We start from the raw sequence: 22,625 nt of genomic DNA, 5'->3' as shown, positions 1-22,625 counted from the left end.
CTTTAGCAATAACCTTTTGTGGCTTACCCTCCTTGTGGAGTGTGTCAATGACTGCCTTCTGGACATCTGTCAAGTCAGCAGTCTTCCCCATGATTGTGGAGCTTACTGAAACAGGCTAAGGGACCTTTTTAAATGCTTAGGAAGCCTTTGCGGGTGTTTATTGTTAATCTAATTTGCTGAGATAATGACTTTTGGGTTTTCATTGGCTGTAAGCCATAATCCTCAACATTAACAGAAATAAACACTTGAAATAGATCACTCTGTAATGACTCTATATATGAATTTCACTTTTTGTATTAAACTGAAATAAATTAACTTTTTGATGATCTAATTTTGTGAGAAGCACCTGTATATGTTGGTGTTACAGTTGCATCTACCTTGAGAACATGAGGATCAGTTGTTTGTATGCAAACTGCCCGACATCATCTGTTGGTGAAGAGTCGGGAAGGTCAGGTGGTGCTGCCAAAATCGCTAGGTTTGGCCTATTGCAAACTATTGTGTTTAGGGGCAAATACAGCTACGATCAAAATTATTCACATTTTATTGCAAATGTTAGCAATATTTACAAACTTCTGCTGTTTGCAATAAACCAATCCAATAAGAACATTTTGAAGCCTAATATAACTAATGTTTTTTCCAAATGCAACAAGAAATGCCACTTTTAATAACTAATACAGGCTCAGAATTATTCAACCTGTGATGCATAGCCAGACACCAGATTCTGATGGCATTCTTGAGGAGTCTTATTCATTCATCATGAGTGATGGCCTCAAGTTCACTAATATTCTTTATTCTTAGGTATGGGTTCTGCAACTGCATTTTCCAAATCTTTCCAAAGATTTTCTGTGGGGTTCCAGTCAGCAGGCTGTGACGGCCTCTCCACAATCTGTCATTCTTCACTGTAGTCTTCACCCAGCCACCGCCATGCTTCACTGTAGTCTTCACCCAGCCACCGCCATGCTTCACTGTAGTCTTCACCCAGCCACCGCCGTGCTTCACTGTGGTCTTTACCCAGCCACCGCCGTGCTTCACTGTGGTCTTCACCCAGCCACCGCCGTGCTTCACTGTGGTCTTCACCCAGCCACCGCCGTGCTTCACTGTGGTCTTCACCCAGCCACCGCCGTGCTTCACTGTGGTCTTCACCCAGCCACCGCCGTGCTTCACTGTGGTCTTCACCCAGCCACCGCCGTGCTTCACTGTGGTCTTCACCCAGCCACCGCCGTGCTTCACTGTGGTCTTCACCCAGCCACCGCCGTGCTTCACTGTGGTCTTCACCCAGCCACCGCCGTGCTTTACTGTGGTCTTCACCCAGCCACCGCCGCGCTTCACTGTGGTCTTCACCCAGCCACCGCCGTGCTTCACTGTAAACGTCACCCGACCAACCTTCAGCGTTAAAAGAGGAAAAAAAGTATAGTGGATGTGAGATTTCTGTAAACCTCATCTACATGACTGGAACTGTAAAACACTGTTGTTTTTTGTACGCATTAAAATATGCAGCATCAAAAATTCATCATGGGAACTGAACCTTGTGAAGAAAAAAGCCCCCAAGGGTGTCCACATCATTCAAGATCTAAAGCCCTTTAATTCTAGAACTCAGTAGTGCTTCAAGATATGGTTTTCTCTCATGTTATCTATACCATATATTTTGATTGGCTTTCCTGGTAAAAACGTTCCTTTTTGGTATAGACTTCTGAATCCTGCCCTGCAGACATGGTCCTCAGTCACATAAGTCATTTGTTTATTTGACATGTTTTGTTTTCTTGCAGTTCAGCAGAACCTAAATATACAATCATTTACCAGTTGAAGGAAAGCAGCCATTAAATATCATTTTGTATATTGCTTTGTTTTTTGACAATCTAAGAATGATCCTCTTCCGCCTGCTATACACAATTTTAGAACCACTCATGATCAGATAATTACAGGTTTCTGCTTCTAATAAGAAACTAGCCCAAGATTCAGCATAGAAACCTTCTTTACCTGCAAATGTGCGGAGGACATTGTCACACAACCTACCCAGTTGGCTCGTGTCTCTTTTAACCCTTGCTGCCAGTAACTGAGAAAATACTTGCTCTTTTGACACTGGCATTCAAAAGACCACGTTAGTCATATTGAATTAATTTCTATAATTTCTATATATTGTTTATTTATTTACATTTACATATGTCTCTTTCTGGGGTCCAACTTGATATACAAAGATTCTCATTTGTCTTCCTATAGGTGCAGAAGTTGCTATGCATGTGCCCTGTTGATTTTCATGGAGTTTTTCAACTGGATGAGAGGCGCAGAGATGCACTTATTGCTTTGGGAATTTTTCTGGTTGAATCTGATCTTCAGGTAATTGTGTAGATTACCATTTACATTGCTATTTTAATTATTTTATTTAATCATTTACATACATTTTCTCTTGGCACCCTGTACAAACTGATGAGTCAGCCAGAATAGAAGTACTTGATCAGCACTCCATGTACGTTTAATGGGCATATACATAGGGGTTGCCATTTTGTTATTAACTATTTGCATACTGTAATCATGAGGCCATGTTGAGACCCAAGAACTTGTGTACAATTGAATTTTTGCTTATTGCTCTTATTTATGTTTATTTTCAGCACAAAGAGAATATTGTACCATACCTGCTGAAACTGCTGAGGGGACTTCCAAAGGTGTTATGGATAGAGGAGAGCACGTCTCGAAAAAACAAGGGTATGTTTATTCTCCCAAAACCTTACTTTATTGGTTGTATGACTATATTAACGAATGGCACTCATTCTCATAGGTCTTAAGAGCCTCACAAAACCATACATGTTTATTACATTGCATGTTCAGGGGTTTTATTAATATATATAAAAAATTTTTGGGAGTGCTGCCTGTTTTTTTCTGAATATAGATAGATAGATTAGACCCCTAGAAGAAGCCTAGAACAAGTAGGCGAAACATACAATGGAAGATCTCCTGCTAAATAATGATGGTTTTTATAGCGACTTAAGGTGAGACAGGCTAATATTGCCACAATTTACATTGGCAGTGGGTGTCCCTGATGCAAACAGAGAACCACTGAACAATCTGCAGGCACCGCTGGTATCAGTACCCACACTAGCAGCTACACTACTAGGCACTACTTGACAGGCAGCTTACAGTCAACAGTGTGTTTCCTCATCTAGTGCTCTGTCGCACATGTGGACAAGAGAAAGACTAAAGAAAAAGTACATGTGGATAGAACTCACACATAAGGTTTAATGAAAGCAAGTGTATTGTACGATTACCAGTATAAGTTATGCAGTAAAAAGATTGCAGCATGGTGGCTGATACCACAAGATATAATTACAGTGCACTTTAGTCCCGGGTGGCAGCTCTGTGTCAGCCCTGATGAATAAATGCAGGGCAAGACTGTGGAATAGAAAGTAATAAATCTATATTTGGTGCGATCTCGAAAAGCGTACTGCTATCTATTCCAGCTGTTTATGGGAGTCTGCCAACGGTAGATAATGTTGTACTATAAATGTAAAAAATAAAAATTAGGATCACAATAAGTACTGTAAAATTCTGCTATATTGGGGCGTCGGGGTCCGCGTTCACTTCCCACTCGACTCCTCCTTCCCACATGGCTAAGCACTTGAGCATTTCATGCAATGTTAGCAGCAGCCTCTTTTCCCTGGTCTTATTGAGAACATGGGAATGATCTATACCCCTTATAGGCTTATATGGTCCCTATTTCCATTTGATTTGGGCACATTTCTTACATTTCTATTAGTTACTTCTCTTTGTTTAGGTCACACTTTTGTCTGCGGAGTTAAAAAAAATATGTACACAGTGTTTTGTGTCCAGCTTAAGTCTTATATGTGACCATTGCATGTTCTTTGGAGGTCTCTTGTGTATAGTGACGCTTGGTCTGTCCCCCCTCCCCCAATTGTAATACTCGTCTTGTTTGTTACAATTGGGCTATATGCCCGTTTAATTTATGTAAGGCTACTTTCACACTAGCGTTAACTGCAATACGTCGCAAATGTGTCGTTTTGCAGAAAAAACGCATCCTGCAAAAGTGCTTGCAGGATGCGTTTTTTCAGCATTAACTAACATTTGCGACGCATTGCCACACGTCGCAACCGTCGTGCGACGGTTGCGCCGTGTTGTGGCGGACCGTCGGGACCAAAAAACGTTACATGTAACGTTTTTTGCTCCCGACGGTCCGCTTTTTCCGACCGCGTATGCGCAGCCGGAACTCCGCCCCCACTTCCCCGCACTTCCCCGCACCTCACAATGGGGCAGCAGATGCGATGGAAAAATGCATCCGCTGCCCCCGTTGTGCGGCGGAGACAACGCTAGCGTCGGGAACCTCGGCCCGACGCACTGTGACGGACCGAGCCCGACGCTAGTGTGAAAGTAGCCTAAGTGAGTTGTGACTAATAAAGATATTTTTTGTACTTTATCATAACTGATTGTCTCGTCTCACTTTACATATTTCCTTTTTTCTCTGAGGGCTTTTGCTCCCTTGTTCTTTGTAGGATCCCTAATTTTGGTGTAGTTGCTCTTGTTCCTGCGGTAGAGCTTCGGCTCAGGGACAGTACCTTTCTATGTGTTTCCAACATGTCAGTTCTGGTTAACCATATATTGGTGCTGTACAGCTTGTGCACCTCCTTTACACAGCTGGCTGTGATGCTGCATCTTGCATAGATCTAACAAGAAGTATTGCCACTGTAGTGCCGCGGGGTTGGTGCAGTGCAACAAATAGGCAGGGACCACAGGAAAGTTCAAAGCAAAGTGTCTTTAATGTCCAAACGAAACTTGCAAAAAGGAAAACAACGGTATCCTCCGAATCACAGCCGGGGCGTCAAAACAAGCCTGACTTAAGTTGGTACACATGCAGCACATAAATGCATGTTCACATTGGCCATAAAACATATAAAACCTACAAGAGAAAAAAATGAGCAAAAACCCTACTGTAAGGCTAAATTCACACTTGCATACCGGGGCTTTGCAGATGGCTGCATACTTCCTCCCTGAAGCTCCGCCCACTACCATGCTTCTTCCGTTTAGCTCCGCCTACTTCTGAATGCATCCTGCATACCTATCTTTAACATTGGGTACGCAGGACATGCGGATGTATGCGGATGCGTCTTTTTGACACGCCCGCACTGGGATGCAACAAGTTGCAATAATACAAAAAAAAAACACAAAAATTGAGCCTGACTTAAGTTGGTACACATGCAGCACATAAACACATGTTCACATTGGCCAGAAGACATAAAACCGTCACAACAGTCCATATACGAGACCGGTTGCCATGGGCGACTGCACCACTGTGTCACGCTGAGGGGACGCCAGGCGTTCGCTTCCCTCGGCTTGGTGTTAACTGCACACCTAGCCTGATGTTGCAGAAGCCACATGCTCTGCCATTTTTTAAACAAACTCTGAAACACCCAACCCTTGCTGCAGGGTTTTTAAATGGAATCTGTGGCCATGGGCCACTTGGAAGACCCCGTCGGGGGAGCGAACTGCACCACTTCCATCCTGTAGTTTGCTCCAAAAATGAAAGCCCATGCCTGGTTTTCTTAAATCTGCCTTGGGCAAGTAGCTTGTCCAAGACCAAACTTGGGCTGGTTTCACACTTGCGTTTGGCTGGTCTGTGTATGGCTGCGTACATCCTCCCTTAAACTCCACCTACGCTCCGCCTACTTCCGCCTGCGTCCTGCATACCTTTCTTTAACATTGGGTACGCAGGGACATGCGTTGTATGCGGATGCATCTGCATGCGGCGTTTTTACGTAACCGCCGACCGCATGGGAGCGCAAAAAGTTGCGTTCCCATCCGGTTGGCGGGCATGTCAAAATGCCACATGCAGATGCATTCACATACAACGCATGTCCCTGCGTACCCAATGTTAACCCCTTTCTGACCTCAGACGGGATAGTACGTCCGAGGTCAGAAGCCCCGCTTTGATGCGGGCTCCGGCGGTGAGCCCGCATCAAAGCCGGGACATGTCAGCTGTTTTGAACAGCTGACATGTGCCAGCAATAGCGGAGGGTGAAATCGCGTTTCACCTGCCGCTATTAACTAGTTAAATGCCGCTGTCAAACGCAGACAGCGGCATTTAACCGGCGCTTCCGGCCGGGCGGCCGAAAATGAGCGCATTGCCGACCCCCGTCACATGATCGGGGGTCAGCGATGCTTCTGCATTGTAACCATAGAGGTCCTTGAGACCTCTATGGTTACTGATCGCCGGTAGCTGTGAGCGCCACCCTGTGGTCGGCGCTCATAGCACACCTGCATTTCTGCTGCATAGCAGCGATCTGATGATCGCTGTTATGTAGCAGAGCCGATCGCGTTGTGCCAGCTTCTAGCCTCCCATGGAGGCTATAGAAGCATGGCAAAAGTAAAAAAAAAAAAAAAATGTGAAAAAAATATAAAAGTTTAAATCACCCCCCTTTTGCCCCAATCAAAATAAATCAAAAAAAAAAAATCAAACCTACACATATTTGTTATCGCCACATTCAGAAGCGCCCGATCTATCAATAAAAGAAAAGCATTAACCTGATCGCTAAACAGCGTAGCGAGAAAAAAATTTGAAACGCCAGAATTACGTTTTTTTGGTCGCTGCGACATTGCATTAAAATGCAATAACGGGCGATCAAAAGAACGTATCTGCACCGAAATGGTATCAGTAAAAACACCAGCTCGGCACGCAAAAAATAAGCCCTCAACCGACCCAAGATCATGAAAAATGGAGACGCTACGAGTATCGGAAAATGGCGCAATTTTTTTTTTTTTTTAAGCAAAGTTTGGAATTCTTTTTCACCACTTAGATAAAAAAATAACCTAGACATGTTAGGTGTCTATGAATTCGTACTGACCTGGAGAATCATAGTGGCAGGTCAGTTTTAGCATTTAGTGAACCTAGCAAAAAAGACAAACAAAAAACCAGTGTGGGACTGCACTTTTTTTGCAATTTCACTGCACTTGGAATTTTTTTCCCGTTTTCTAGTACACGACATGCTAAAACCAATGATGTCATTCAAAAGTACAACTCGTCCCGCAAAAATAAGCCCTCACATCGCCATACTGACAGAAAAATAAAAAAGTTATGGCTCTGGGAAAGAGGGGAGCGAAAAACGAACACGGAAAAATGGAAAATCCCAAAGTCATGAAGGGGTTAAAAATAGTCCATATAAGACATACCAGCAAGAAGGTATATGCGGTTATATATGGCAGTATAAACGGAGTTAGAGACACAGGAATATATTAAAACATAATACTAAAATAGGGTGAAAAACATGCAGCGATGCCTGTGCAATAACACTCACCACACATGTTACTGACCCCTAGTGGTCAATCAGAGTTATAGTAGTTAATTTATGGGACAATTAAAAAGACGTGCTAGTGCAATTCAATATGTTGGAGCAAACAAAACAAAAAAAAAACGGTAAATCATAGTGCTGGTGCATTTGGAATAGCGAGGCATAGAAATTAGACTATATTGCAGGATAGAAAAATACATCTCTGTAGTATTTTTCTATCCAGGATAAGGTGAAGGAATTTTTTTTTTCTAATCTCCTAGTTTTGGGTCTCACGTTGACCTGACATTATAAAACTCCTTCAATGCAATCTCCACATGCTTTGGATTGTTATTATATGTCTGGATGTTTGTCCATTTGTTATACAATTGTACAATTTCTAATAAAAATTTAGTTAATAAAAAAGTGTCTCCATTGTAAACATAAACCAAAAGGTTGTTAACCATAAAATTGCTACTTTATATGAAAATGCCAATAAGAATAAAATGTACAGTCAAAAACATAGTCACACAGGTATGACATACCCCGAGGAAGTAGTCATATAAAGCGAAACGTACGTTGGGTCCTCTGTCCTGTGCACCAATCCCTCTTAGTACTTGCAATGTTTTGTGACTGTGTTTTTTATTTTGTCACAGCTGCTGTGTGAGGCAGCTTTGCCTCTAAAGCATCGGAAGAGTCCAGTGGCACCGACGCTGCCAGTTTCATTGATCCGTCCAGGTCTAGAGCTGTGCTTACAAGCTCTGTTGGAAAGAGTTTGTAAGCGCTGCACCATCTTTATAGGAGATTTGCCATCACTGATACTCTGCAGAGGTGGCCAGTATCCTAGACAGCGAGCAGAAAGCCATAACGATAACAATCCCTCTTTTCTTGAGAGCTGATAGCATTTTTAATAAGAAGAACACTTCAAATTGCTTATTTTTTACAAGAATTTAGCAATTGTAACTATGATGATGGGAATAACCAATTAATGCTCTTCTGCTTACTCCATAGCAGGCATGCTGCCGGTGGCAGAGACATTCAGCTTCTGCCTTGTGACTTTACTCTCAGAATTTGCTCACAGAGATGTGACCTTCAGAGGACAGGTGAGAATCTCGTTAGACCTGGAGTCCCGCTGTGATAAGAATTATTGTTATAGGTGTTGGACCTGGAGCATTTGGTTCTGGATTCAAAGGGTTGGACGTTCTGTCAGGCTAGTGAGGGCACTTCAAATCCGGTGTCCGTCTATAGACGGCATGGAATTCTAGTAATTATGGGCCTCATCTCAATGTTCGCTTATGAGTTTTGGTGATTAATAGTTGCAAACTTAGTATTTATAAAATTTCCCACTACAGGAAAACTCAGGCATTGACTGTGCTATAGTTGAAAATTTTTCCAAATAACATGAAAGTTGATAGTTTTTTTTTTTAAACAACTAGACCTCTCCTCAGATAATTTCTTGAATTCTATTTTATATCTGCTCCTTATCCGACAGTTGTTTGTGTTTGTGTCCTCAGATATTGGAGACAATCCTAGATGTGATGCAATGTCTGCTTGGATTGTGCCAGTCTCCACAGATCCAGGACAAAGGTAAGCTCTTTGGCTCGAGGCTTTACAAATCTAATGTGCTATTTAATCTTAGGTATTCACTTTGGTTTTGATGTAAGTCTTGTTTTTGGAGTGTGTATATTATTAAAGAACAAAGAGTAAGAAGATGGAGTATTTTACCAGCGCACCCAAATAGGTACAAAACATGCCAATTCAAATTAAATCTAAACGTTATTGCCTAAATTTATTCTCCGCATTTACTGTATGCATTCATTCTTGAAAACCCACAATAAGTATAGAACATACAGAAATGGCAAAAAAGGAAACCTGATTAGATATAAAGGAAAGTAATTGAGAATATAGTAAACCCAATTCACTATAACCTCCAATCTAACTCCAACATGGCCAGAAGATAGAATATAGGAAAAGTCCCCAATGCAAGGAAACCAAGTCCTTATGTAATGTGAGCGTACATTATAGATATCAAGGTGCCTGCCATATCTGTGTCACAAAAGCATACAGTTACCAAGTTACTTTAGGCCAGGGGTGGGGAATCTTTTTTTCTGCCAAGGGTCATATAGATATTTATACCATCCTTCAGGGGCCGCACAAACTCCACCCACAAAGTACATCCTGACTCTGGCCCTGGTGTGAGGACGTAATCTTTCATTGCATGCCCTTCAATGTTCAGTAGTGAACACTGCATGTGTGTGTGCTAACAGAGCAAGAAGAAATTAATGAGCTGGTGGTAATCAAAATACAGCTCCCTGCCCAAGAATGGGGTCCTTGAGAATCTGCCCGGGGGCCGGATAAAAGGTCATCGAGGGCTGTAAATGGCCCTGGGGCCTGAGGTTCCCCACCCCTGCTTTAGGCAGTGTAAAAATAAAGTGATATGATCATCCATCAAATGAAAAAGGATTGTAGCTGCATGATCTGACAATCGAGTCCCTGACAAAGCAACGTGTGAAACGCGCGTTGGAGTGTGGGGCAGCGGTGTCAACACACACCGCATGAATCCTGGTTAGTATGTATATCTTTCTTACCTACCGTATTTTTCGGACTATAAGACGCACCGGACCATAAGACGCACCCCAAATTTGGGGTGAAAATTGCAGAAAAAAACATTTTTTTATAAGATGGGGGTCCGTCTTATTGTCCGAATTTACAGTATCTTACATGAGGGCTGGCGGTGGCAGAGCAGGGTCACAGGAGGCAGAGGTGGGGTGATGCGGTACGGCGTGCACCTGAGCAGGGTCCCTTCCTGCTTAGGTGGGCGACGCCACGGCCTGGTGTCCATGGGGGGGTTGCAGCAGTGGTTACCGACAGAGGTGCAGCGGCGGCAGAGGTGCGGGGATGAGGAGGCGCAGTGAGCGGGGTCCCTTTCTCCGGTGAGATGATGCAGCAGCCCGGCGTGAGCGGGGTCCCTTTCACCGGTGAGGTGCGGCGGCAGAGGTGCGGGGATGAGGAGGCGCAGTGAGCGGGGTCCCTTTCACCGGTGAGATGATGCAGCAGCCCGGTAAGCAGCAGAGCCGGGTGAATCATGTTGTTATCTGTGGTGGCGGCCATCTTCCTGAGGCCACGCGTGCGCAGATGGAGTGCTCTGCTTCCCAGGGCTTCAAGAAAATGGCCGCGCGTGTGCAGATGGAGATTGCGGCGGCCATTTTCCTGAAGCCAAGATCTAAATCTGCAAACTCGGCTTCAGGAAAATGGCCACCGCGATCTCCATCTGCGCACACGCGGCCTCCCGCGGCCATTTTCCTGAAGCCCCGGGAAGCAGAGCACTCCATCTGCGCACGCGCAGCCTCAGGAAGATGGCCGCCACCACCGATAACAACATGATTCACCCGGCTCTGCTGCTTACCGGGCTGCAGCATCATCTCACCGGTGAAAGGGACCCCGCTCACTGTGCCTCCTCATCCCCGCACTTCTGCCGCCGCACCTCTGCCGCCGCCACCACACCACTGCGGGTAAGCCTGCATTACGACTATTAGACGCACCCTGTTATGATCTGGTGGCCTAAGAGCAGCATGAGATGTACTCTGGAGAAGGTGGTACCTGTACTGACCGCAGACCCTGAACTTAACACCGCAACTAGAAGTAGCCGTGGAATGTACCTAGCGCTCCCTAGACATCTCGACACAGCCGGAGGACTAATTACCCCTAGAGATAGAAAAGGGAAAACTATCTTGCCTCAGAGAAAATCCCCAAAGGATAGACAGCCCCCCACAAATATTGACTGTGAGAGGAGAGGGAAAAAACATACACAGACTGAAATGAGAATTTAGCAAAGGAGGCCACTTCTAGCTAAATAGAAAGGATAGGACAGAGTACTATGCGGTCAGTATTAAAACACTAGAAAATATCCACCACAGAAAATACAAAATCTCCACAGCTAACTAAAGATATGGAGGGTATATCTGCATCTCCAGAGATACCAGCTTGGCTAAACAAATCCTTATACAGACCAAGCTGGACAAGACAAAAACATGGAAAAGAACTGAACAATAAGGCCACAGCATGTGGACAGCAAAAATCAAGGCCAGAACTTATCTTTGTTGAAATGAACTGCAAAGCAGAAGAGACCAGGCAGGGATGTGAATCCTCCAGGAACAATGGACAACTGGCACTGACTAAAGGGTGAAGCAAGACTAAATAGCCCAGTCAAAATTGCAAAAAGTGAACACACCTGATAAATGCTGCGATTCAGAGACAGCAGCGCTACCACTTACAACCACCGGAGGGAGCCCAAGAGCAGAATTCACCACAGCACCCCCTATTTTCCCCCCTTTTTTGGGGGGGAAAAAGTGCGTCTTGTAGTCCGAAAAATACGGTATATGGAGATTTTTCACGGCCAGTATTACAAATGAAAGCACCTTATTAATGGATGAATAACATTACACTTAAATGTACTGCACTTTATTTGGCACAAATTATTTTTTGATAATCTGACAGTGTACTCTATAAATTTGGGAATATTTATACCCCGTTATTGTTACACTCCTAGATCATGTTACAAAATGTGTGTGATGGCCTGCTTCCCCTGCTTTTTTTAAAATCTTTTAAATTGTCTGTCTACCATGTTTTGTTTTTCTTTTTAGTTACGTGCTATGTTTGGTGTCTCCACTAAAAGGTTGTTTATATCTATTTATGCATCTGTCTTTAATTACTTTGGCATTTTTGTTTTTCTTCTTTATGGCCGCATCCCTACACTGTCAAAAGCAGGTAGATAGCGCGACAACCCATCTTTAATTTATAAAGATCTGAAATATTCAGAAAAAGGGATCATGTTTTCAGGATTTCCTTAGTATTCCCCAGGTGATAATTCCATCATGTGCACCATACTAAGGAAATCCTGGAAAATTATCTGTTGGCTCTTGACATCTGGCATTGAGGAACGCTGCTCTATGGTATAACGAGGCCTTCCCAGGCGTTGCATGCTTCTTTTTTGTGGTGGTGGGACAATTGGTTTTCAGAAAGCTCATCAGTTCTTGTCTACTTAAGGCCTTGTCTCTCTTCAGATTCTGAAAGAGAAGCGCTCCCTTTTTCTGAATGTTTCAGATATTTACAAATGAAAGATTGATTGTCATGCTATCTACCTGCTTTTGACAGTGTACGGAGCTAGCGGTTCTCTGCTCCACAATATATTTTAATACGTGTGTGTTCTCTGATGCACATCCAGCTGAATAGACGCTGGCGTCGGCGGGCACCACTCCCGCACTCGCTTTTTTGCGGTCACACCCTCCGCGACCGCATTTGGTGAGAGATCCGGACCACATTGTCTGATCCTGGCTGCGGCGTTTCCTGGGATGTCCTTTCCTCTTCCCTGTATTCACCGGCCCAGCGACACCCAGACTAATGTGGCTATACTGCAGCTCTGCCCATAGAAGCGACAAGGTTCAATATGGTTGCCCTGCTGTACCAGGCACAGTCACTATCGTTGGGATGTTGCTGGGCAGTCTAGTACAAGTGAAGGAGTAGTGGAGCTCCAGCATTGACTCGCTGTTGAATCTACTGGAAGAGAAACTTCCTGTAGTTTATTTAAGTTATTGAAAATGTTAACTTTTCTTTATCGCTTCATTGGGGGACACAGGTAACCGTGGGTGTATGCTGCTGTCGCTAGAAGGCTGACACTATACAAAAAAAGGAAGCTAGCTCCTCCTCCTCCGCAGTATACACCCACCGATCGGCACAAAGTACCTCAGTTTAAGCTTAGTGTCTGTAGGACGCAGACGTCACCTGTTGTGTTTTATTAATCTTTTCCCTTTGTCTTTCAGGTTTTTCAGCTTCAGGGTAACAGGGTGTAATGTCTCACCCTGTTTTCCCACACTTATGCGACCGAGAGAGCAGTGTGGTATCGCCCACTCTCGGACCCGCAGGCTGGACTTTATCCCCTGTCACCTTTACGGGTGTTTCAGGGTGATTACTGGTGGCCAGTCCTTGCCTTTTCCCCTCCTCACCCCTCTCCTCGGAGAGGGCTGAGAGGAAGACGGTGGTCACCAGCGGTGACCTCCCCCCTTCTTGTAAGGGGTTGATGCCGTCTTCTGCACCGTCCGGAGATGGTGTCGGAAGGAGCATCCCGGTTTCCAGTGACCCTCACCCACCCTGAGGGCTCCTGATGTGATCTTCGTCAGTGAAGAGGGATTCGGGACTCACTTTTTACAGGTATGTCCCTTTCTCTATCCCCGCCTGCCTCATCGTTTACCCGCGAGAACGCTGCACAGAACATGACGTCACTGAACGACATCGGCCATCTTTTCTTCGTTAACGCCCCCCCCCCTGCATTAAGTGCGCGTATTTATCGCGGATTATTCTCCCTATGAAGGGGCCTCCTCTCCCTGCCCGGTGCACTCCTCTGGCGGCACAGCCAATAGGAAGGACTCCTGACTAGGACCTTCGTTAATGCCGTTTCCGGCCCTGTCACTGTGGGTGCCGAGATTTCACATAAGTCCATGTCCTCCGTTAATTTAGCCCCCGGCTTTGGGCCCCTATTACCTGATACCGTCAGACGTGGCCAACTTTCATACCGGACTTGGACTTTGGTTAATGCCATTTTCCGGTCCTGTCATTGCGGGCGCCGAGGCTTCGCATAATTACATGTCCTCTGTTAATTTAGCCCCCGGCTTTGGAGCCTTCTCCCGGACTCTGTGTAGCCACGCCCAATTACTGGGTTCCCGGCCAATAAGCGGTCGCCCTCCGCTTAGCCACGCCCTCTTACTGGACTCTCGGCTAACTAGGGCACGCCGTACGCTGAGGCCCTGTCTCCTGGCCTACGATACACTATGTTCCAAATTATTATGCAAATTACATTTTTATCGGATTTTCCTAAATGGTTGTTGCAAATGACAGTCAGTCTAATAAAAGTCATCACCCGTTAGAGTATACATCGAATTTTATTGAAGAAACCTCCCAATGATAACAGTATAATCTCCAAAATGAATAAAAACTTAAAATGCACTGTTCCAAATTATTAGGCACAGTAGAATTTCTAAACATTTGATATGTTTTAAAGAACTGAAAATGCTCATTTGTGGAATTTGCAGCATTAGGAGGTCACATTCAGTGAACAAAAAAGCTATTTAAAGCCAAAACATCCTAACAGGCCAAGTTACATGTTAACATAGGAACCCTTCTTTGATATCACCTTCACAATTCTTGCATCCATTGAACTTGTGAGTTTTTGGAGAGTTTCTGCTTGTATTTCTTTGCATGAAGTTGGAATAGCCTCCCAGAGCTGCTGTTTTGATGTGAACTGCCTCCCACCCTCATAGATCTTTTGCTTGATGATACTCCAAAGGTTCTCTATAGGGTTGTGGTCAGGGGAAGATGGTGGCCACACCATGAGTTTATCTCCTTTTATGCCCATATCAGCCAATGACTCAGAGGTATTCTTTGCAGCATGAGATGGTGCATTGTCATGCATGAAGATGATTTTGCTCCTGTAGGCACATTTCTGCTTTTTATACCATGGAGGAAAGTTGTCAGTCAGAAACTCTATATACTTTGCAGAGGTCATTTTCACACCTTCAGGAACCTTAAAGGGCCCTACCAGCTGTTTCTCCATGATTCCGGCCCAAAACATGACTCCTCCACCTCCTTGCTGATGTTGCAGCCTTGTTGGGACATGGTGGCCATCCACCAACCATCCACTACTCCATTCATCTGGACCATCCAGGGTTGCTCAACACTTATCAGTAAACAAGACTGTTTGGAAATTAGTCTTCATGTATGTGTGGGCCCAATACAACCATTTCTGCTTGTGAACACTGTTTAGGGGTGGCCGAATAGTAGGTTTGTGCACCACAGCAAGCCTTTGAAGGAGCCTACACCTTGAGGTTCGAGGGACTCCAGAGGCACCAGCAGCTTCAAATATCTGTTTGCTGCTTTGTAATGGCTTTTTAGCAGCTGCTCTCTTAATCCGATGAACTTGCCTGGCAGAAATCTTCCTCATTATGCCTTTATCAGCACAAACACATTTGTGCTCAGATACAGCCACAAATCTCTTAACAGTACGATGATCACGCTTAAGTTTTCGGGAAATTTCTTCTGTTTTCATCCCTTCACCAAGGCATTGCACTATTTGATGCTTTTCAGCAGCAGAGAGATCCTTTTTCTTTCCCATGTTACTTGAAAACTGTTTAATAATATGGAACATCATTTTTAAGTAGTTTTCCTTTAATTAGAATCACCTGGAAAACCAATTATCACATGTGTTTAAGATTGATTTCAGTGATCCATTGAGCCTTGAGACAGAATACCATCCACGAATTTATTTGAAAAACAAAACAATTACATCTTTATGACACTTAAATCCAATTTGCATAATAATTTGGAACACAGTGTAGAGTGTGTCTTTTTCTCTATCCCTTTCTCCCGAGACACGCCCCCCGCAGGGGGGGACATAGTGTGTCTCTGTCTGCAAGGTGTGGGAAGATTCGAAACCGTATGAAGATTTGTGCAATCACCATCGTCTTCCAAAGGGCACAACAGGCGTCCACACTGGATCTGGAGGACACTGCAGCCTGAGCAGGACAGCGCCGTCTCTGTTATCAGGTAGGACCAGCCCAGGCTGGTTAATTTCTCTCTTCATAAGGGCTTGGCGCGCTCTCTAGCTTTAGCCCTAGTCTATCACTTATGCCCAATCTCAGGGAGGCCCATTCCTGTCCCTATAATCCGTGATGCCTGTGCCATCTGTAAAACAGAAGTGGCATTCAGAGAAACCCTCCAACGCCCGGGACGAGAGCACTCCCCTCCCTCCGGAGTGGGCTGTTGCAGTCACAGTCGGTCTCAGATTTGACTAAAGTACCACAGTCCCTGGTCCAGGTCCTGGAACGACATCTACATTCGTCTTCTGCCACCAGTGTTCCGAACACCTCTCACGGTGATTCGCACGCACCTGACCGCGACCTTCACAGGGACAAATCGGTTATAAAGGAAAGGAACCTGCGGGCCCCTCTACCTTCTCCTGGAGGCTCTCCTCATCCCATGCCCCTCCTCGGAGGCGGCTTTTGGGTCGGATATGGATTCCCAGTCTCAGTCTGAGTTCGGTACAGACCAGACCTGGAAGATGCAAGATATGCTCAATAGCCTCATCTTGGCAGATTACCAAAATTCTGAACCTAAGGAAGGACGAGGCACCTGCTCAGGAGCACTCCGTTATTTCAAATGGGTAAAATGTCCTTCCCGGAGTTTTCCCTAATCACAGGGAAGTTGTCATGATTATGTCTAAACACTGGGAACACCCTGAAAAGTGCTTCCTGGGTAGGAAGATGCTACACAATCCCTAATGTGGATCCGCCGGCTTCTCGCCTGTCCTCCAAGACAGCCTTATCTTTACTGATCAGTGAATCGCTTACGGATTCTTCAGACGGACAGATTGAATCCTTGGCTAAGTCAGCCAGATCTGGCAGATCAGATTGCCATGCCGGCATATCTCTCGTGATCGCTCCCTTTTGATGCAGCTGGTTCATCCGCCACGGCTACCAGCAACATCCTTGTTATACGCCGCACTCTCTGGTTTCACTAGCTTTGCTTTCCAAGGCTGTAGACCTTTTGGATCCGAACTGGGTCAAATATTTTCGGATGCCACCAGCGGGAAAAGCACCTCGCTTTCCTGGTCCAAGTTTAAATGTCCTTTTAATAGGAAAAGGTTGCTTCATTCTTAAGAGAGATAGCCGCCTCGGCTGCCAGCAACATCGTTGCTATATGCCGCATTCTCTGGCCTCACTGGCTTTGCCTTCCAAAGTTCTAGTCCTTTTGGATCCAGGCTGGATCAAATAATTTCGGATGCCACCGACAGGAAAAGCACCTTGCTTTCCCGGTCCATGTCTAAATGTCCTTTTAATAGGAAAGGTTGCTTCAATCTCGAGAGAGATAGCGACTTTCGGCTACAAAATTGACCTTTCTTCTTCTCCAGGAAGAAGTTTCCTTCTGTTTTCGCTCGCCAAGACATATATCGCAGGCTCCAGGACTTCTTCAGGCTGTCCTTTACCTACCACACACAGGAGTGATCGTACCCTTTCCCAGGAACGTACGGTTTTCAGGGTTCTACTCTATTCCTTTAGATGGACCGCTCCCACCCTTTTTGGACCTCAAGCGGTGTACCTAAGACGTTCGGTTCTGTCTTTTCAGCTATGGTCTACGATCCAGGAGGGTGTTTATCAGTTCTTGGCCCTTCCTTTCGACCTAGCCTCTGCTCCCCGACTATTCACGTCATGGCAGCGGTCAGGGATATCCTTCTCTCCAAGGGGTTTTTTCATATTTCCCTACTTAAACGATCTTCTGTTCAAGGAGCCGTTCCGCCGAGACTGCAACCAGAGTCTTCAGTTTACTCTCGATATCCTGGTCCATCTCAGCTAGATTATAAACAGAGAGAAGTTCTCCCTCACCTTTGCTCAGAACCTGGGTATTCTAGGTATAAGGTGCGACATGACCCAAGCCCGTGTCTTCTTTCCAAAGGAGAAGGTTTTCATTACTGTGCCAAGGGTTCCGTACTCTAAAGCGACCAGCTTCTCTCTGATACAGTCCTGCATATGAGTTCTAGGGGAAAGGGATTGTCGCCACGGAAGCCGTTCCTTTTGCCCAGTTCCATGCCCCTCCACTTCAGTTGGCCCTCTGGTAGTCTCCGCGGATGATCCCGTGCTTCTACCTCTCAAGGTGAGGCAGTCCTTCACCTGGTGACGCTGTCGGCATCAGTCCTATAAAGGAAGTCCTTCCTTCCTCTCTGGTGGCAGGTCTTCACCACCGACGCCAGTCTCCTCATTTGGGGAGCCTTTATTTCTTCGTCACACAGCGCAGGGCCACTGGAATGTCAATCTCCTGGAGATCAGGGCAATTTTCTTTGCTCTTTACCACTGGCATTCTCCCTTTCCGAGCCAGCCAGTCTCCACACAGTCGGATAACGCCACGACCGAGGCTTACATAAATCGTCAAGGCGGAACTCGCAGCAAACAGGTTAAGTTAGAGGTATGGGCAGAAAGTCACGTTTCTGCCATATCAGCTGTGCACTTTCCGACAGTAGAAAATCTGACAACCGATTTTCTGAGCCATCAGGGTCCCGCTTGGGCGGGTACTTGCTCAGCTCCCCGTCTTCATCCAAATATGCTGAAATAGGGCTCTCTGGACGTCTGCCTCATGGCGTCTCGGATAAACCACGAGGTTCCTTGGTTCGTAGCCAGGTCCTGGGACCAGCTACCCACCTATTTAGATGCCCTAGTAATATCGTGGTCACAATTCCAACTGCCTTATACTTTTCCGTCTTTCCCCTTGTCTCGAGAGTCGTGAAAAGGATAAAGGAAGAAGGGATCCCTATATTCCTGATAGCATCCAACTGGCCAAGAAGGCCCTGGTGAACATGTTCATGGACGTCTCCTGGAAGCTTCCAGGTCCAGGCCGTCCAGATCCTCCCTCTCTCAAGGTTCCCTCTTTCTCCAGAGTTCATAGTCTCTGAGTTTAACCTCATGGCCGTTGAGGCCATAGTCCTAGGGAGGCTGGTTTTTTCCCATCTGGTCATTCAGGCCATGATTGGGGCCAAGAAACCAGAATCCTGGTGTATCTACTACAAATACTGAAAAGCCTTCTTCTAGTGGAGTATGGACTGGGGTTGGTACCCATGTCCTTTTTCTCTTCCTTTCATTCTCGGTTTTCTTCAAGGTGTGGCCCACCTGGCGCCTCCTTATTGTCTTCCAATAGATCCATGGTTTTTTTTATCCTTCGTCTTTTACGCGCTGCAGCGCGCCACTGTTGAGTCCGTTCAAGACATCACATTTTTTCTCTTGTCTGGGACAGTTGTCTTCTTAGTTAAATAACGTCTAGGAGAGTTTCTGAGTTAGCGGCATTGTCCTGCCATTCCCCGCCCCTGATTCTATATCAGGACAAGGTAGTTCTCAGGCCTGTTCCTCCTTTTCTACCCGAGGTGGCCTTTTCATTTCTCATTAATGAAGACTTTGTCCTTCCTTCTGTGTTTCTCCAGGTCATCCCCTGGAGACGTCCCTCTACAAGCTGGATCCTGTCACGGCTCTCCGAGTCTACTTTTCAAGGGCTGCTCCCTTTCGCCAATCTGATGCCCTGTTCATCATCTCTGAAAGTTACCTTAATGGGCTCCTAGCTTCTAATTTCACTATTGACGTGAGGTATTCCGCGTCAGGACAAACAGTGTCTTCTGGCGGTGCAGGCTCTTCTGGGGGTGAAGGCTCACTCCGCTCTGCGGTGGGGGCCTCCTAGGTTTTTCATTACCAGGTTTTTGCTTTGCAAGACCGCAACCTGGTCATCTTTACCTCTTTTGTGAGTTTTTTGCGGGGTTCATACCCATGCCTCGTCTGATGCAGGCCTGTGAAGGAAAGTGCTGCAGGCGGCGGTTTTCCACCGACCGACCTGAGCCCATTTAATCCTTGGATTTTCCTGTTTCCCACCCTAGGGACTACTTTGGGATGTCCGATGGTTACCTGTGTCCCCCAATGAAGCGATAAAGAAAGAGGGATTTTTGGTACTCACCTTAAAATCTTTCTTTGAGCCTTCATTGGGGGACACCGCACCCTCTCTAACTGTTTGTACCATTATTTGGTCTATGTGCCTTCTTTGTTGGATTGGTACATATGTTGAGCTTTTGGTTGCTTCTCCTACTGCTTTAACACTAACTGAGGTACTTTGTGCCTGTCGGTGGGTGTATACTGCGGAGGAGGAGCTAGCTTCCTTTTTTTGCATAGTGTTAGCCTCCTAGCGACAGCAGCATACACCCATGGTTACCTGTGTCCCCCAATGAAGGCTCCAAGAAAGATTTTACGGTGAGTACCAAAAATCCCTCTTTATGGTTGTTGGATAAGAAAAGTAACTTGAGAAACTTTTAAGAAATGCAAAGATTTGGTTTTTTTTTGCTCACTGTTTTGTAGCTTCTGTTCTTTCATACTGTAAATGAATGAATCTCTCACCTTGCAGAATACCTGTGCAAGTATGCAATACCATGCTTAATTGGCATATCTCGGGCATTTGGGAGATACAGCAACTCTGAAGAGTCTCTGCTATCCAAGTTGTTTCCCAAGATGTCCCCTCAATCTCTGAAGGCTCCAGACGAGCTGGAAGGGATTCGTAGACGATCCTTCAATGATTTCCGATCTATTCTTCCAAATTCGCTCCTCAACGTATGTCAGTCAGACTCATTGAAGAGGAAGACAAGTAGTGTGTCTAGTGGTTCACAGGTAAATGTGCAATTATTATATATCAGTACCTTACGTGTGTAAGTTAAATCCAATTATATGTAAATAATGTAACATTTAATATTTTTATAATCTACATGTTGGATTTTATTAATGTGAAAATGGCAGTCTCTGCAAAACGCTCCAAAAAAATCTGTAATTTGTGACAATGCAATAATGATAAACTGTTGCCTTGCTGATTCATCACAGGTTAGCCCAGATCATGTTGTTCCCCTCCCTGGATCTCCTGCTGGATCCACAATCCAGTACTTTGAAGGTAATGCAGCCAAATAGTGTTCATTCATATTTGAATATCTTTGTTAAAGGGGTTGTCTGGTTTTAAACTACAAGTCTTCAGTCACTCGGTGACTTGTGAATCCTCGCAGGCTGGGAGGATTATCCGTCACCAGTGTCGGGAGTGACTGTCATGTGACCGCAAGTGTGCGATATGCATACTCCCAGCCACATTCAGACTAGACTGTTTCCAACCTCAATCAATACACTTTGATTGAGCAAGGCATTGTGCATCTATTCAGTGTGGCCAGGACTATGCATATTGCATTCTCGTGGTCACACGACCGCCACTCCGGTTGCTGACACCAGAGAATCCTCACAGCTCACAGTGATTGATTCAAAAGTCTGCAGTCACATAGAATGACTGCAGACTTGTAGTTTAAGACCAGGCAACCCCTTTAATGAGGAATCACTTTGACAAAAATAATCTATTCAAAAACTATAATAAGCATATGAAAGATAAAGGTGTATGGGGAGTTTAAAGATAAAAAAAAAAAAAAATAATGTTTCTATGTATCTTTAATTTTGTAATACTTGTGTTCATGGTATGTCTTCTTGAATATTTAATATAGATTTACTAAAAAACAGGAATATGAAAGAAAAAAATAACTACACACTTGGTCAAAATTATTGACCATTTTAAAACATGATGTGAACATTTTAAAACAAACATTATGAAAAATGTTTTTTATTAAACACAAAACGTACATTTAACAATAAAACCTAAATTAAACAACAGGTTAATTTTGGTTGACATATTCCCTTTAAGCGAACTGTGACCTGTTAATGTATTCTTTGCGAACACCTAATATCCAAACCAACTAATGGTTTGGTCTATTACTGTTGTGTATTTTTTTTTTTTCGAATCCGTATTTTTTAATTGCTGTGTTTTTCCTCTCCCACAGGATCTTATTTGCCAGATGGCAGCGCGGTGGATCCAGATTATTACCTCACCACCATCAGCTCCAGCTTCTCTGTCTCCCCTCTGTTCACCGGTGTCAACAATAAAGAGTTTGATGTCCCCCAAGAAACCCTGCGTCAACTACTGTGCATGGTATAATGTTGTGATCACTACTTCCAGAAATGGCCCCATAAATGACTCTCCTTCCAACAGGACAACAATAAACGCTTTATTGTTCCTCCATACAATCAATTGAGAGGATTCAAGGACTCCTTACATGTTATTCGGACGATAAGACGCACTGGCCCAAAATACACACAGAGCTATTTTTTAGACGAGGAAAATAGTAAAAACCATTGTAGCTAAAAATGTGGTCAATTCTGTATTAAAATCCTCCATCCTGATAAATATATATATGTGTCCCTGATCCAGGTATACATGGCCTTCTCATCCCCATTCTGGTATGCATGGCCCCCCACATCCCCATTCTGGTGTGCATGGCCCTCTGTTCCCCATCCTGGTATGCATGACCCCCCTCATCAACATCTTGGAATGCATGACCCACTCATCTCTATCCTGGTATGCATGGTTCCTCATCTCCATCCTGGTATGCATGGTCCCCTCATCCCCATCTTGGTATGCATGGCCCCATCAGAAAAACATGAAAAAAAGCATAAACCAATCTACTTACTGTCCCTGAGCTCCCGCACAGCATCCTGTTTTGATTCCAGCAGCTGATTTATGCATGTAAGCAGCGCATGGTAGTGACATCATGCGCAGTTAGCCGCAGTCACCGGCTTCCTGCCGCAGCTGGGTGATCATGTGTGCCCGCTACTAAAAATAATGAATATTCACTGCTCTCCACTTCCATGGGCATGAGGAGCAGTGAATATTCATTCTCTTTAATAGTGGGCACATGCGATCGCCGAGCCG

At 44.9% G+C, this 22,625-nt stretch overlaps 1 protein-coding gene across 4 annotated transcripts in view; it reads left to right on the top strand.

The window, feature by feature from the left end:
- Positions 1–22,625, top strand: part of PI4KA (phosphatidylinositol 4-kinase alpha) — a 149,392-nt gene that overhangs the window by 10,972 nt on the left and 115,795 nt on the right. For 2 of the 4 annotated variants that reach the window (XM_077293431.1, XM_077293429.1), the window contains exons 2-8: positions 2,218–2,334; positions 2,607–2,700; positions 8,280–8,368; positions 8,780–8,852; positions 20,241–20,500; positions 20,708–20,774; positions 21,697–21,845. In XM_077293431.1, coding sequence (XP_077149546.1) covers positions 2,218–2,334; positions 2,607–2,700; positions 8,280–8,368; positions 8,780–8,852; positions 20,241–20,500; positions 20,708–20,774; positions 21,697–21,845 — 849 coding nt within the window. Of the gene's footprint in view, positions 1–2,217; positions 2,335–2,606; positions 2,701–8,276; positions 8,369–8,779; positions 8,853–20,240; positions 20,501–20,707; positions 20,775–21,696; positions 21,846–22,625 lie in introns of all 4 variants that reach the window. The other 2 variants (XM_077293430.1, XM_077293428.1) reach the window with 1 other exon arrangement.

This window comes from Ranitomeya variabilis, chromosome 1, assembly GCF_051348905.1.
Source record: "Ranitomeya variabilis isolate aRanVar5 chromosome 1, aRanVar5.hap1, whole genome shotgun sequence".
In the NCBI taxonomy this organism is placed as follows: Eukaryota; Metazoa; Chordata; class Amphibia; order Anura; family Dendrobatidae; genus Ranitomeya; species Ranitomeya variabilis.
This window is presented reverse-complemented; position numbering and strand designations above follow the sequence as displayed.